At 41.6% G+C, this 13,112-nt stretch overlaps 2 protein-coding genes across 6 annotated transcripts in view; one reads left to right on the forward strand and one right to left on the reverse strand.

The window, feature by feature from the left end:
• The window catches only part of kif16ba (kinesin family member 16Ba), a 140,818-nt gene extending 140,477 nt beyond the window's left edge, over positions 1–341 (reverse strand). For all 5 annotated transcript variants that reach the window (XR_006312617.1, XM_043696646.1, XM_043696647.1 and 2 more), the window contains exon 1: positions 87–341. Coding sequence is in view for 4 of the 5 variants with exons in the window: in XM_043696646.1 (XP_043552581.1) it covers positions 87–133 (47 nt within the window). In the remaining variant the exon portion in view is untranslated. The remainder of the gene's footprint in view (positions 1–86) is intronic.
• A 194-nt stretch (positions 342–535) lies between these two features.
• The window catches only part of LOC122553251 (otoraplin-like), a 29,698-nt gene continuing 17,121 nt past the window's right edge, over positions 536–13,112 (forward strand). The window contains exons 1-2 of the mRNA XM_043696835.1: positions 536–1,094; positions 12,599–12,697. The gene's annotated coding sequence lies outside the window, so the exon portion shown is untranslated. The remainder of the gene's footprint in view (positions 1,095–12,598; positions 12,698–13,112) is intronic.

Here is a 13,112-nt window from a genome sequence, read left to right on the forward strand (position 1 = left end):
CCCCTAAACCCCTCACCCCCACAACCCAGATCCCCCATTCCTGTCGCCTCCCTCCCGGCTTCTGGAAGGTTCTCTGGGACACCGACCTCAGGTTCATGGGTCTCACTCTCACCGCCACCTTCACCGAGGCCATGGTTGCTTTTCCTGCTCCTCCCGGAGCCGCAGTTGTCTCCGTGTGTTTACACTGATGATGGGGGAGGGGTGAGGGGTGTGGGTTCAGTTGCTCTGATCTCCCGGTCTCAGCAATGCCGCCGCCACCGGGCTGCCTCCTCCATGGAGCCCCCGGGGGAGTTTCGAGAACGCGGCGACAAACGCCTTTACCGCGTCCGCCGAGGATCAAAACACCAAAACACCACGTGCCCACCCCTTAACACCCGCCCTCCCCATTGGAACACGCCGTGGACCGATTGATGTGGATTCTATCCAATCGGCGCTGCCGTCCTCTCCCGATGACGTTTAACGCCCCGCCCGTGCGTGTTGCTGGCGTGATGACGTTAGGTAATGGGACACCAAGGCAACACGTCGGCCGGGCACAGAAACGCCCCTGCACGTTCCTATGGTGTCCACTTTGGTCATGCGAGTAGGCCATTCAGCCCCTCAAGTCTTGTCTACCATTCACTGAGATCATGTTTGACTTGTGGCCTAACTGCATTTTACTGCCCATGGCCCTGAATATCTGTGCTCAGCAAAAGTGTATCTATCCTAGATTTAGAATTAAAAATGCATGCAGCATCCACTGCCATTTGTGGGAAGAGAGTTCCAAAATGTCAATCAGCCTTTGTGCTTCCTAACTTCTCTTCTGAATGGTCTGGCCCTAATTCTAATTCTATGGCCCCTAGTCCTAGAATCCCCAACCAGTGGAAATTGTGTGTCCTGTCTTTTCCTGTCAATATCTTGAATATTTTGACAGGATCATCCCTTTACCTTCTAAATTTGTGTAATGTTTCCTCTTAAGTTAACTCATGAAGTCCAGGTATCATTCTTGTACACCTACTCACTCCAAGGTCAATATACCCTTTCTAAATGAGGGTGGTCAACTGGATCTGGAAATGTGGCAGAGGCAGACTTAATTGAGACACTCAAAAGGACATCAGGTATGGATGGTTATTTGGGTGAAAATAATGTATAACCATACAGGGGAAAGGTGGGAAGTTGGCAAGAGGCAATGATGTTTGCTTAATGAGCTGTTGAAGTCACCATGTAACATTTCTGTGATCCCATGATTCTGTGAAAAGGTGACCTTGCTCTTTTTAATTTCTCATAAATTAAAATGAAATGAAGTTAAGCTTGTTTATTAAGTTTATATTAAAGTATTTCAGGTATAGGGATGATGTCCACCAGGGTCCCTGCCATGGTTACAGAAGGCCATCCCACTGCAATCATAGCACCTTACTTCTGCATTACATATCCAATGATGCGCACAGGCCACAGCCTATAGGCATAATGTGTACCTTGCCTTCGAGTTGGAATGCCCCCATCCAACAGGGGAAGAAAGGCTACAACCATTTATCATCCACATAGGCAAGGACACATGGTCTCCACTAGGCTGTACCTAGGCTACTTTCTGGATCAGTGGTGCTGGAAGAGCACAGCAATTCAGGCAGCATCCGAGGACAGGCAAAATCGACGTTTCGGACAAAAGCCCTTCATCAGGAATAAAGGCAGAGAGCCTGAAGCGTGGAGAGATTATCTCTCCACGCTTCAGGCTCTCTGCCTTTATTCCTGATGAAGGGCTTTTGCCCGAAACGTCGATTTTGCCTGTCCTCGGATGCTGCCTGAATTGCTGTGCTCTTCCAGCACCACTGATCCAGAATCTGGTTTCCAGCATCTGCAGTCATTGTTTTTACCCTGTACCTAGGCTACTGACCACCTGTTCTGTCTTCTGATTCCTATACACCCAAAATTCCTGCACTTTTTGACTCAAAATCCTGAAGGCACATCGAGTGTATTTCTGAGAGGTTTCCATGTGGCTGATATCTTTACTTAGCTCCTTGCTGCAGTTCAGCTCGATACACAGCAACCCAGATTTTAAGTTTTTAAAAAATTTCCAACACTAAATTGCTCTCTGCAGAAATGAGCCTCTAGATTCTTAAGTGTTTGCTTTTGGAAAAGTGAGCCAAATGACAACCATTAACAATTATCATGTCATTAAGCAGATGCTTTCACTATTAATTACTGGGTTTTCACTTACTACAGTGGGTTAATGTGAAATTAATGCAGAAACTTAATAATTTCATGCAAGTCAAGGAAATTTAAGAAATAAGATGATATTTACCGAAAGCTAATGGATCAATACCTCAGGTTCACATTTTGAAGGCAGTCATTTTTTTTAGTTTGTTGTCCACCAAGAAGAATCTGTCCCTTTACTCTATTCTTCATTGCAGTAATGTGTGAATATATACTTGTATGACAAAGCTGTGGCTTTAAGTGGTGTGTTTTGTCATGGTTTAATTTAGAAAGAAATTGGGGGACAGGAGGCAAGCAGTCAATGAGCAGATAAACAACATGTGAAGTCTTGAGTGGTTTTTTAAATTTGTAACAATAGAAGCAGTCTGAATGGGTGTGGTCAAACTCTAACCAGGATCTTTAGTTTAGCTTTCAGCAGTTGCTGTTGAGGTCTTGAAGAAGTGAAAGTCATTTTTCCTATCTCTGTTACTGCCAAAATCTGAGGGTACTCTGCCTGCTAGTGGAGTTGCATGTGAGACAATCTGTTTGCTGAATTTGCCTTTTTCCAAGGGTATGTTTATGGGGATGTTACTATATTGGAACAGTTAATCAGTAATAGTTACTTTTTGTTAATTCATTCACGGTGGCTCAGTGGTTAGCACTGCTGTCTCACAGCGGCAGGGATCCGGGTTCAATTCCCACCTTGGGCAACTGTCTATGTGGAGTGTGCACGTTCCCCCTGTGTCTGTGTGGGTTTCCTCCCACACTCCAACGATGTGCAGGTCAGGTGGATTGGCCATGCTAAATTGCCCATAGTGTTAGGTGCATTAGTCAGGGGTAAATGTAAGGGGGTGGAGTACTCTTCAGAGGGTCAGTGTGGGCTTGTTGGGCCAAATGGCTTGTAGGGAATCTAATCTAATCTAAACATTTCCTGGTCTCTGGATTAACAATCCAGCAATAATACCATTAGGCCAAAACATCTCTGTATCTATTATTCTGTTATGCTTTTCATTAGAGTTAAGTTAAATTATTTCAATTTATTCTTTTGTTTGTTGTATTTTAACTATAGTGGATGAATAAAGTGTGTTTTGCTTTAAATCCAGTAGTTTGACCAACTGAATTGCATTTGGAACATAACACCTTACATTTATCTTTAAAATAAGAAAAGGTTAGGGTCTAGAAATCTTCTGAATATCTTAAGGCAGTTTGGCCTGGTCCATAAATCAAGAAGCATAGTAGATAAGGTGGATGAACTGAGGGCTTGAATTAGTACCTGGGAGCATGATATTATTGCTATTACTGAGACTTGGTTGAGGGAAGGGCATGATTGGCAGCTAAACATCCCAGGATATAGGTGCTTCAGGTGAGGTAGAGTGGGCGGTCAAAGGGGTGGAGGAATTGCATTACTGGTCAAAGAAAATATCACAGCTGTGCTGAAGGACGGCAATATGGGCAGAGCTCAGAAATAGGAAGGATGCAGTAACAATATTGGGGCTGTACTACAAGCCTCCCAACAGCCAACATGAGATAGCAAAGCAAATATGTAAACAGATTATGGGAAGATGTAGGAATAACAGGGTCGTGGTGACAGGAGATTTTAATTTTCCCAATATTGACTGGGATTCACTTAGAGTTAGAGGTCTGGATGGAGCAGAAATTGTAAGGAGCATCCAGGAGGGTTTTCTAGAGCAGTAAGTAAATTGTCCAACTTGGGAAGGGGCCTTACTGGATTTGATGTTGGGAAATGAGCCCGATAGGTGGTTGATGTTTCAGTAGAGGATTACTTTGGGAATAGTGATCACAATTCCATAAGTTTTAGAATACTCATGGACAAAGATGAGAGTGGTCCTAAAGGAAGAGTGCTAAATTGGGGGAAGGCCAACTATAGCAAAATTCGGCAGGAGCTGGGGAATGTAGATTGGGAGCAGCTGTTTGAAGGTAAATCCACATTCAGTATGTGAGAGGCTTTTAAAGGGAGGTTGATTAGAGTTCAGGAGAGGTATGTTCCTGTGAAAATGAGGATCGAAATGGCAAAGTTAGGAACCACAGATGACAGGTGAAATTGTGAGTCTAGCTTAGAGGAAAAAGGAAGCGTACATAAGGTCTAAGCGACTGAAGACAGACAAGGTTTGGAAGAATAGCGGGAATGTAAGACCAATCTGAAATGAAGAATTAAGAGGGCTAAAAGGGGTCATGAGATATCTTTAGCAGACAGGGTTAAGGAAAATCCCAAAGCCTTTTTTCTCATATATAAGGCACAAGATGATAACTGGAGAAAGGGTTGGCCCACTCAAGGACATAGGAGGGAAGTTATGCGTGGAGTCAGAGAAGATGGGTGTGATTCTTAACAAGTACTTTGCGTTGGTATTCACTGAGGAGAGGGACATGACGAATGTTGAGGTTAGGGATAGATCTTTGAGAGGTATAGACAGGGTGGATAGCAAGAAGCTTTTTTCCAGTGTGGAACTCAATTATGAAGGGTCATGAGTTCAAAATGAGAGGGGAAATGTTTAGGGGAGATATGCATGGAAAGTTCTTTACACAGAGGCTGGTGGGGGCTGGAACATGTTGCCAGCAGAGGTAGTAGAGGTGGGCACAATAGCGTCATTTAAGAGATGTGTCTAGACAGATACATGAATGGGCAGGGAGTAGAGGGATACAGATCCTTGGAAAATTGAAAAATCCTTGGAAATTTAGAGAGACGATCTGGATTGGTGCAGGCTTGGAGGGCCGAAGGGCCTGTTCCTGTGCTGTAATTTTCTTTGTTCTTAACAATTACCTTTTCTCTTTCAAAACTAGAGTCGTGGGCAGTTTTAATACGATTTCCACTGATCTAACTCTGTTTGGTTGATGCTACTCTGCAATGCTATTAATCAAATATTTGACTAGCTACTGATACTTCATTCACTACTTGTACAACTAAGTTGCTTTCTCTTGTCTCGTTTCTCACTATTCTTACCAAAATTCAGCTCTAAATGTGTCTGTCAGTCAAGGTTAACTGTGACTGAAGTAATTCAGCAGAGTTGAATTTGTATCCTTAAGGCAACGCAAGTTTGACTGTAATTCCTACAGACTGGAATAACCAATTCCAATAAAGAGTGTAACACACAGATCTGATTATACACTGGAGGTGAGGACGTTGTCATGTATCATTAAGATTTGTCATGGATGGCTAAAGGCTCCAGAGGTGCATAATAATATCTCTCAATAGGTTGATTAGAAATATCCGCTAAACTCATTGGAAAACATTCATTCATGTTCCAAACTTCACTCATTTAATCAAGAGAAATTAATTGGCAAGTCATGATGTTATTTATCAGGTACACTAACATTTTCTTGCTTTTGGCTCTGGTTTATTTGACTCTGGTTAATTTGACTCTGGAGCCACAGTTGTGTATTTGAATAATTGCTAATCTTAAACTTCCAAAATTCAGAACCTCCAGGCCCTCAACAATCCAGAGAAGTAAAGGGGAAAGTCCTTTTTGATCTGATACCAGAAATGACATGAGCATATAATTGAATGCTGAAGGACAATCAGTGGAAGTAATTGTTAAGGTGCCTGTCCCTGCTTTGAATTTGCAGTTGATTACATTTGCATTTGGCAGCCTTAGGAAATGCAGTTGGCCATTTAACAGAGCTGCAATTATACGATAGCGATGGTGGTTATAAAAAGACTTTGCCAAGACATGTTTTGAGTTATGAAAGCAACACTTGATGCAGCGTCGAGAGGAATGTGTTTCTCTGCAGCTCTCATTTCAGTGGGAGTAACAGTGCAACTGTGTTAGCGTCTGGTTCTGCCTCAGGAATTTATAAACAAATATTTACCTGGGAATTTTACAGAAGCTTTTTTGAAATGAACTAAAGGGCAATAGAATTAAGATCCAACAGATTACTTCCAGCTTTGAGGAAATATCATAACTCTTTTACATATGCATTACTATTTAATTTTCCAGATTTTTTTCCGAGATTTTAGATGGAGCAATTCCTGTACTACAACTCCTCCTTCCTTGACTTAGTCTAAGAACCTGAGAGTGTGGTGCTGGAAAAGCACAGCCAGTCAGACAGTATCTGAGGAGCAGGAGAATCGATGTTTCGGGCATAAGCTACTCATCAGGAATGAGGCTTGTGGGTTGTGGCGGGGGGAGGAGCTGAGAGATAAATGGGAGGGGGTGGGGTTGGCAGTAGAGGTACCTCTACTGAGCTACCTCTACTGAGAATGCGATAAGCCCTCCACCACCCCACCCCCTCCCATTTATCTCTCAGCTCCTCCCAGCCCACAAGCCTAATTCCTGATGAAGGGCCCATGCCCGAAATGCCTGCTCCTCGGATGCTGCCTGACCTGTTGTGTTTTTCCAGCACCACATTCTCAACTCTGATCTCCAGCATCTGCACTCCTCACTTTCTCTTAGTCTAAGCAGCTGTTCAGTTTGAAATGCCACAGGATCAACTACTTGTGAGTCTTAACAAGAAGTGGCTCTTGTCATCATCGAGTTAGACATTGTTGCGAAGACGATGAAGAGTCCCTCATCTTTGATGGTTTCCATTGCCCTTTGCATGTAGATTATTCAACTGGAAACATGGGTGGCTTACTGATGGTGGTTAATTGATAGAAAAAAAAGTACCATGGCTGATTTAGTGATGAGAAAAAAGGTGCTTACTTATGTGTAAGAGCATTTCTGGAAATTTTAAAAAAAGTAATAAGGAAAAAAAGAGAAAAGAAGATGAATTCACCTGTGAATATAGGTCTGTACTCTCAAGTTCCACCTGATCCAGACATGAGACATAATGCATCTGATTACTTTTTTGAAAATGTATAGGTCTGCACTCTTTGCGGTCCCAAAATGTTCTAAAAAGATCATTGGAAATTGGAACAGGAATAGGCTGTTCAGCCCCTCAAGCCTGCTTCATGACTGATCTGACACTACTCATGTCCACTTTCCTGCCCTTTCTGCACTATCTCCACCCAGTGTGACATAGAATCATACAGCTCAGAAACAGACCCTTTGGTCCAACCACTCCATGCCGACCACTGTCCCCAACTGAAGTAGTCCCACCTGCCTGTGCTCGGCCCATATCCCTCCAAACATTTCTTATTCATGTATTTATCTAAGTCTTTTAAATGTTGTAACTATACCTGCATTCATCATTTCCTCCAGCAGTTGATTCCATACAAGAACCAGTCTCTATATAAAAGAACTGTCCGCATGTCTTTTTAAAATCTTTCTCCTCACCTTAAAAACGTGCCCCCTAGTCTTGAAATTCCCCACCCTATTCATCTTATTTGTGCCCCTCATGATTTTATAAACCTCTACAAGGTCACCCCTCAACCTCTGATCCTCCAATTACAAAGGTCCCAGTCTACCCAGCATCTCCTTATAAGGCAAAAACAAGGGCTGCAGATGCTGGAAACCAGAGTCTAGACTAGAGTGGTGCTGGAAAAGCACAGCAGTTCAGGCAGCATCTGAGGAGCAGGAAAATCGACGTTTCAGGCAAAAGCCCTTCATCAGCACTGCTGTGCTTTTCCAGCACCACTCTAGTCTAGCATTTCCTTATAACTCAAGCCCTCCATTCCTGTTAAATATCATGTTAGATTTCTTCTGAAATAATCAAATTGGATGGAGCAATATGCAGTGCCCAACATTAATCCTTTCAGAACCATTACCTAATGCAACACCTCCCTGAATTATGAGTTAATTCCTTAGAAACATAAGCAAATAAGGATCATTTGTGGCTTATTTAACTGCTTTCAAAGATGTACGTTTTCTTCAATTTAGAAATGCATTTTCATTTTTGAAATTGATGGGAGACACATTTGATCTTAACTCAGTAGACACTCTGAACACTGTCAGAGAGGGAAAGGATTTTCAATAATTCAGGAGTGTTAAGATAATTATGGCACTCAATGTCTCCTACTTGTAAATGTTCTTTTAAATGTAACAAAGCTAAATGTTTGCATGGTTATAATTGAGATTTTACAGAAAGATGGACAAACTCTAAATGCGTCTCCAAAATTGAATTACACCTTTGAAGACATTCCTTTCCACTTAATACTCTTTATACGACTTGTCACATGTTTTTAAGAATTACTTTTATAAGATTTACGAGTGTGAATCATATAAAATTCACACATATAAGATTTGACAAATCTTCTGCTGGTTAATGAAAATATGTACTTCCTCGTGGTGTTAGTAACTTGGACAGCAGCTCAAAAAATCCTGGTACTGAAAAATCTGAAATAGATTTTGTTTGTTACGACACAGCCGTGAATCCCTCTGTTAATTAAACCAAACACCCAGAAAAGCCTCATAATCCATTAAAGTATGAGTGACAGAGGACTCCCTAAATTCCACTATCTAAAGAAAAAAAAATCAGTTTTATTCTTTAACTTTAAATGTGAACATTAAACAGCAATTGTTTACAACTCTAAGCCTCCTTTCTCTTAACGGTTTATTATCTACCTCCAATTCTATAACAATGTACTGATCCAATAAAAGCCCCTATTAAATTACTCATCTTAATTTTCAAAGCCACACAGCAGCTGTCTTCTTTCAGCTGAAGATCTTCTAGATCGTCTTTGGTCTTTTGATGCAAAGATGTTTCATATGAGAAAGGTACTTTTGTTAGTGTTTTTTCTGGCAGTTACTCTGTCAATGGCAGTTGGTCACTCTCTCTGGCTAACTCTCAAAATGCTGGCTTCTTTATACCCCAAACATTGGATCGTCTCATTGGTTCGATGTCGTCCAAAACTGTAAATTCAAATTCAATTGGATTTTAGTATCCTGGGCCTAATTTAAACTGATGGGTTAAATTCGAACTGTTGTGAAGACAGAGCGGCATGGTGGCTCAGTGGTAAGCACTGCTGCCTCACAGCGCCAGGGACCCGGGTTCAATTCCTGCCTTGGGTGACTGTGCAAACTCCATGCAGACGTTCTCCCCGTTTCTGTATGGGTTTCCTCTGGGTGCTCCGGTTTCCTCCCACAATCCAAAGATGTGCAGGTCAGGTGAATTGACCATGCCAAATTGCCCCTTAGTGTCAAGTGCATTAGTTAGAGGTAAACATAGGGTAGGTGAAAGGGTCTAGATGGGATACTCTTCGGAGGGTCAGTGTGGACTTTTTGGGCCAAATGGCTTAATTCAATACTGTAGGAAATCTAATCTAATCATAGCAATCGAAGCTCCGGTATTTGTTTCACAGCCAAATGTTACACTCTGAGACTGCTTGTCAGTCAAATGACAGGTGCCTGCAAGCTCTCAATGCAAAACAGTTTTCACTCTCTCTTAAAGGTACAGTACACATTTTCAACTTCATGACAGTGTTGCATTGTTTTTTAGACTGAATAGTGCTGGAGATTTGGAACCTTTGTAAAAGGTCTACCTTGTTAACTAATTAATAGTAATAATAAAGTGACAAAGTAAATAATGGAGAAGGAAATAGATTTTAATTCTCATTCACTCTAATAAAAAAAAAGTAAAGAGCAGGAAAGAAGAATTTAATTAAGAAAGAAATAGAAAGGAAAGAGGAATTAGAAACAAAATGATGGCAAGATAAACAACTCCAGGATAGATTTATTACTGTAGGAGAGAAGCTATTGCCTTTCAGCTCCTTTTTCAATTTGAGGTTTTGGTGGGATGTAGGCATCACTGGGAACACTGGCCTTTGCTGCACTTTGTTACTTACCTTCAAAATGACTGACTTTCTAGGCCATATCAGACACTCATTAAGAGTTACCCACTGTGTCATTGTGGGTCCAGAGTCACATGTCAGCCAGGCCAGAGAAGAATGACAGATTTATTTCCCTGAAGTCTCAGGGAAGTCTTACCCCAACTGTAAAATTGGCTGGTGAGACCACATCTGGAGCACTGATGGCAGCTTTGGTCTACTTGTTTAAGGAAAGATATTATTTCATTGGCGGTAGTTCAGAGAAGGTTCACTAGGATGATCCCTGGTATGGAGGGATTGTCTTATGAGAGAAGGTTAAACAGGTTGGGACTTTACAAACAGGAGTTTAGAAGAATGAGGCGTCTCATTGAAACATACAGGATTCTTATGTGGCTTGACAGGGTCAATGCTGAGAGGATGTTTTCCCTAGGACCTGAGGGCAGAGTCTCAGAATAAAGGGGCACCAATTTCAGACTGAGAGGGGGAGGAATTTCTTCTCTGAGGGTTAAGAGTCTTTGGAGCTCCTTGCCACAGAGAGAGCTGTTGGGGTAAAGTCCTTGTATATATATTTATGGCTGAGATAGATAGTTTATCGGTAGGGGAATCAAGGGTAACAGGGAAAGGATAGGAAAGTAGATGTGAGGTGTGCCAGATTATCTGTGATCTTATTGAGTGGTGGAAAAGGTTCAGGAGATGAATGATCTACTGCTGTTCCTTATGGTGTTAAAGCACATTAGTGAGCCAGTTATGTCATTCTACAGCAGTCAACGACAGTTTACTCATACTTTATCTGCCAGATTTATGATTTGAATTGATGGATTTGAACCCAAGTTCTCAGAACATTCAGCTAATGATGTTAATCACTACAATACAGCTTCAGCCTCAAAGATTGTGTTTCATTTCTGGACCATAAAATCACATCATTAACTGTGTCCTTATGTCAGCAAATAGCAGCCATATACTCGACAGCAATCTGAAGTGTGATAATGGAAAAGCACAGCAGGTCAGGCAGCATCCGAGGAGCAGAAGATTCGATGTTTCAGGCATATGCTCTTCATCAGGAATGCCCGAAATGTCGATTCTCCTACACCTTGGATGCTGCCTGACCTGCTGTGCTTTTCCAGCACTACATTCCCAACTCTGATCTCCAGCATCTGCAGTCCTCACTTTCTCAGACAGTAGTCTGAACTCAAGTTCATGCCTAAAATCCAGACACTTTTTGAAAATGAAGAGGTTGATGAGGGGGTTCTATTCTCTGGAGGTGAACAGCAGACAGAACAAATCAACCAGCAGCTTCTGGTGATTATTCTGCTTGTCGCAAGTTTCTCTTTTTTAAAAAGATAACGCAGTAATAGAAGCAGGCTTGGACACATAGTTATTTCTCGAGCAGTATTTGACCCCATGACAGCCAACAGGTAATTATTTGCGTAGTCATAGAATTTTACAGCATGGAGACTGACCCTTTGATCCAACTCATCCATGCTGACCACATATCCTAAATTAATCTAGTCCCATCTGCCAGCATTTGGCCCATTTTCCTCTAAACCTTTCCTATTCGTACACCCATCCAGATACCATTTAAATGTTGTAATTGTACCAGCTTCCACCCTCTGGCAGTTCATTCCATACACACACCACCCTCTACATGAAAAAGTTACCCTCAGATCCCTTTTAAATCGTTCCCCTCTCAGCTTAAACCTATGCCCTCTAGTTCTGGACTCCCCCACCATCCCAGGGAAATGACCTTGTCTATTCACCCTATCCATGCCCCTCATGATTTTATAAACCTCTATAAGGTCACCCCTCAGCCTCCGACGCCCCAGCCTATTCAGCCTCTCCCTATAGCTCAAAACCCTCTAACCCTGGCAACATCCTTGTAAATCTTTTCTGCACCCTTTCAAGTTTCACAACATCTTTCCTATAGCAGGGCGACCATCATTTTCTTGATGCTTTTAGTTTGTGAGGTATTTTTGTATTTAGCTTCAGTGTTAGCACATGAAAGCAGTACATAGTGACATTCAAAGAATTTTTAAATGCAAGAATTGATGGATCTAATGTGATAATGTAAAATGCCTGACCTTCAGCATTTTAGGAGGTTTTAAAGCCCTTTTAAGAGAAAAAAATTTACCACTGGACTGCTTCAATGACATATGTTTTGGGGCCCAGAGACAAAACCATTTTATTTTGAAGAAACTTAGTTCAATATGATGCTTTGATGGAACAGAAAGATATTCCTGCAGAAATTACAAGCTGTAATGAAGTAACAGCACAGAATTTGCAGTACCAGAGCAAGACTCATAGCACTAACCATTACTTCTGATGAAATTGGACAGCAGCAGAGGAAATCCACACACGTACAGCTAAAAGCTGAAACCCAGAAGGTGCTTTGTGTGATATACTTACAGGCTGCAGTGTTGCAATCTTCACCGGGACAATCTGCATGCAGAGATCACTGTGCTGTGTGAACGTAGACTAATTACCCACCACTTTCAGAATAAAGTCAGAGGTTAGACCATGTTGTGTCAGGAATAACTAAGTTTTTTGCCAGTGCAATAAGAGCTAATTATCACCGAGTAACATCTCTGGCCCTGGAAATGCTAACTTTGCCAAATTGGAGTCTCATTCATCCGAAGAAAATAATATCGCAGAATTTTAAAATAATTAAAATGTAAATGATTTTTAAATAGCTTTTCTGTTTTTCTCATTCACATCTGTCCATTTAAGTCAATTTTAATGGTAATTTAAATGCCATTTATATTCCTTTTTTTTAAGCTTCCAGCATTCCAGCCTACATTCCTCAATGAGAATTCTTCAAAGTTGATGAGCCTATCTGCTACATCGCTTTAATCACAGAAACCACAGACCCTCTGGGTAAGGTGCCTTCTTCATACAGATGTTGGGAAGTGTCTCTTTGCAAATCCCAAAATAACCTGTCAGCATTGGTACATCACTTGGACTTTGACAACAGTTCACTGCAAAATCCAGATTTTCGTACTGTTAACAAAAGATTAGCTCAATTGTCAGAGATTTTAAACAAATTATTCACTTCTCATTATTTTCTGGCTTAAGTTGAATTAAAAACAATGGAGATATATGTGCACGTGTGTTATACATAGGATAATACATGGGATAATGAGGTGGCACAGTGGCTCAGTGGTTAGCACTGCTTTCCCACAGCACTCAGGCCCGCTGATAAATTCAGCCTTCGGACAACTGTCTGTATGGTGTTTGTACATTCTCATTGTGCCGATGTAGGTTTCCTCCAGGCGATGTAGTTTCCTCCCCC

Source organism: Chiloscyllium plagiosum, chromosome 9 (genome assembly GCF_004010195.1).
Source record: "Chiloscyllium plagiosum isolate BGI_BamShark_2017 chromosome 9, ASM401019v2, whole genome shotgun sequence".
NCBI lineage: Eukaryota > Metazoa > Chordata > Chondrichthyes > Orectolobiformes > Hemiscylliidae > Chiloscyllium > Chiloscyllium plagiosum.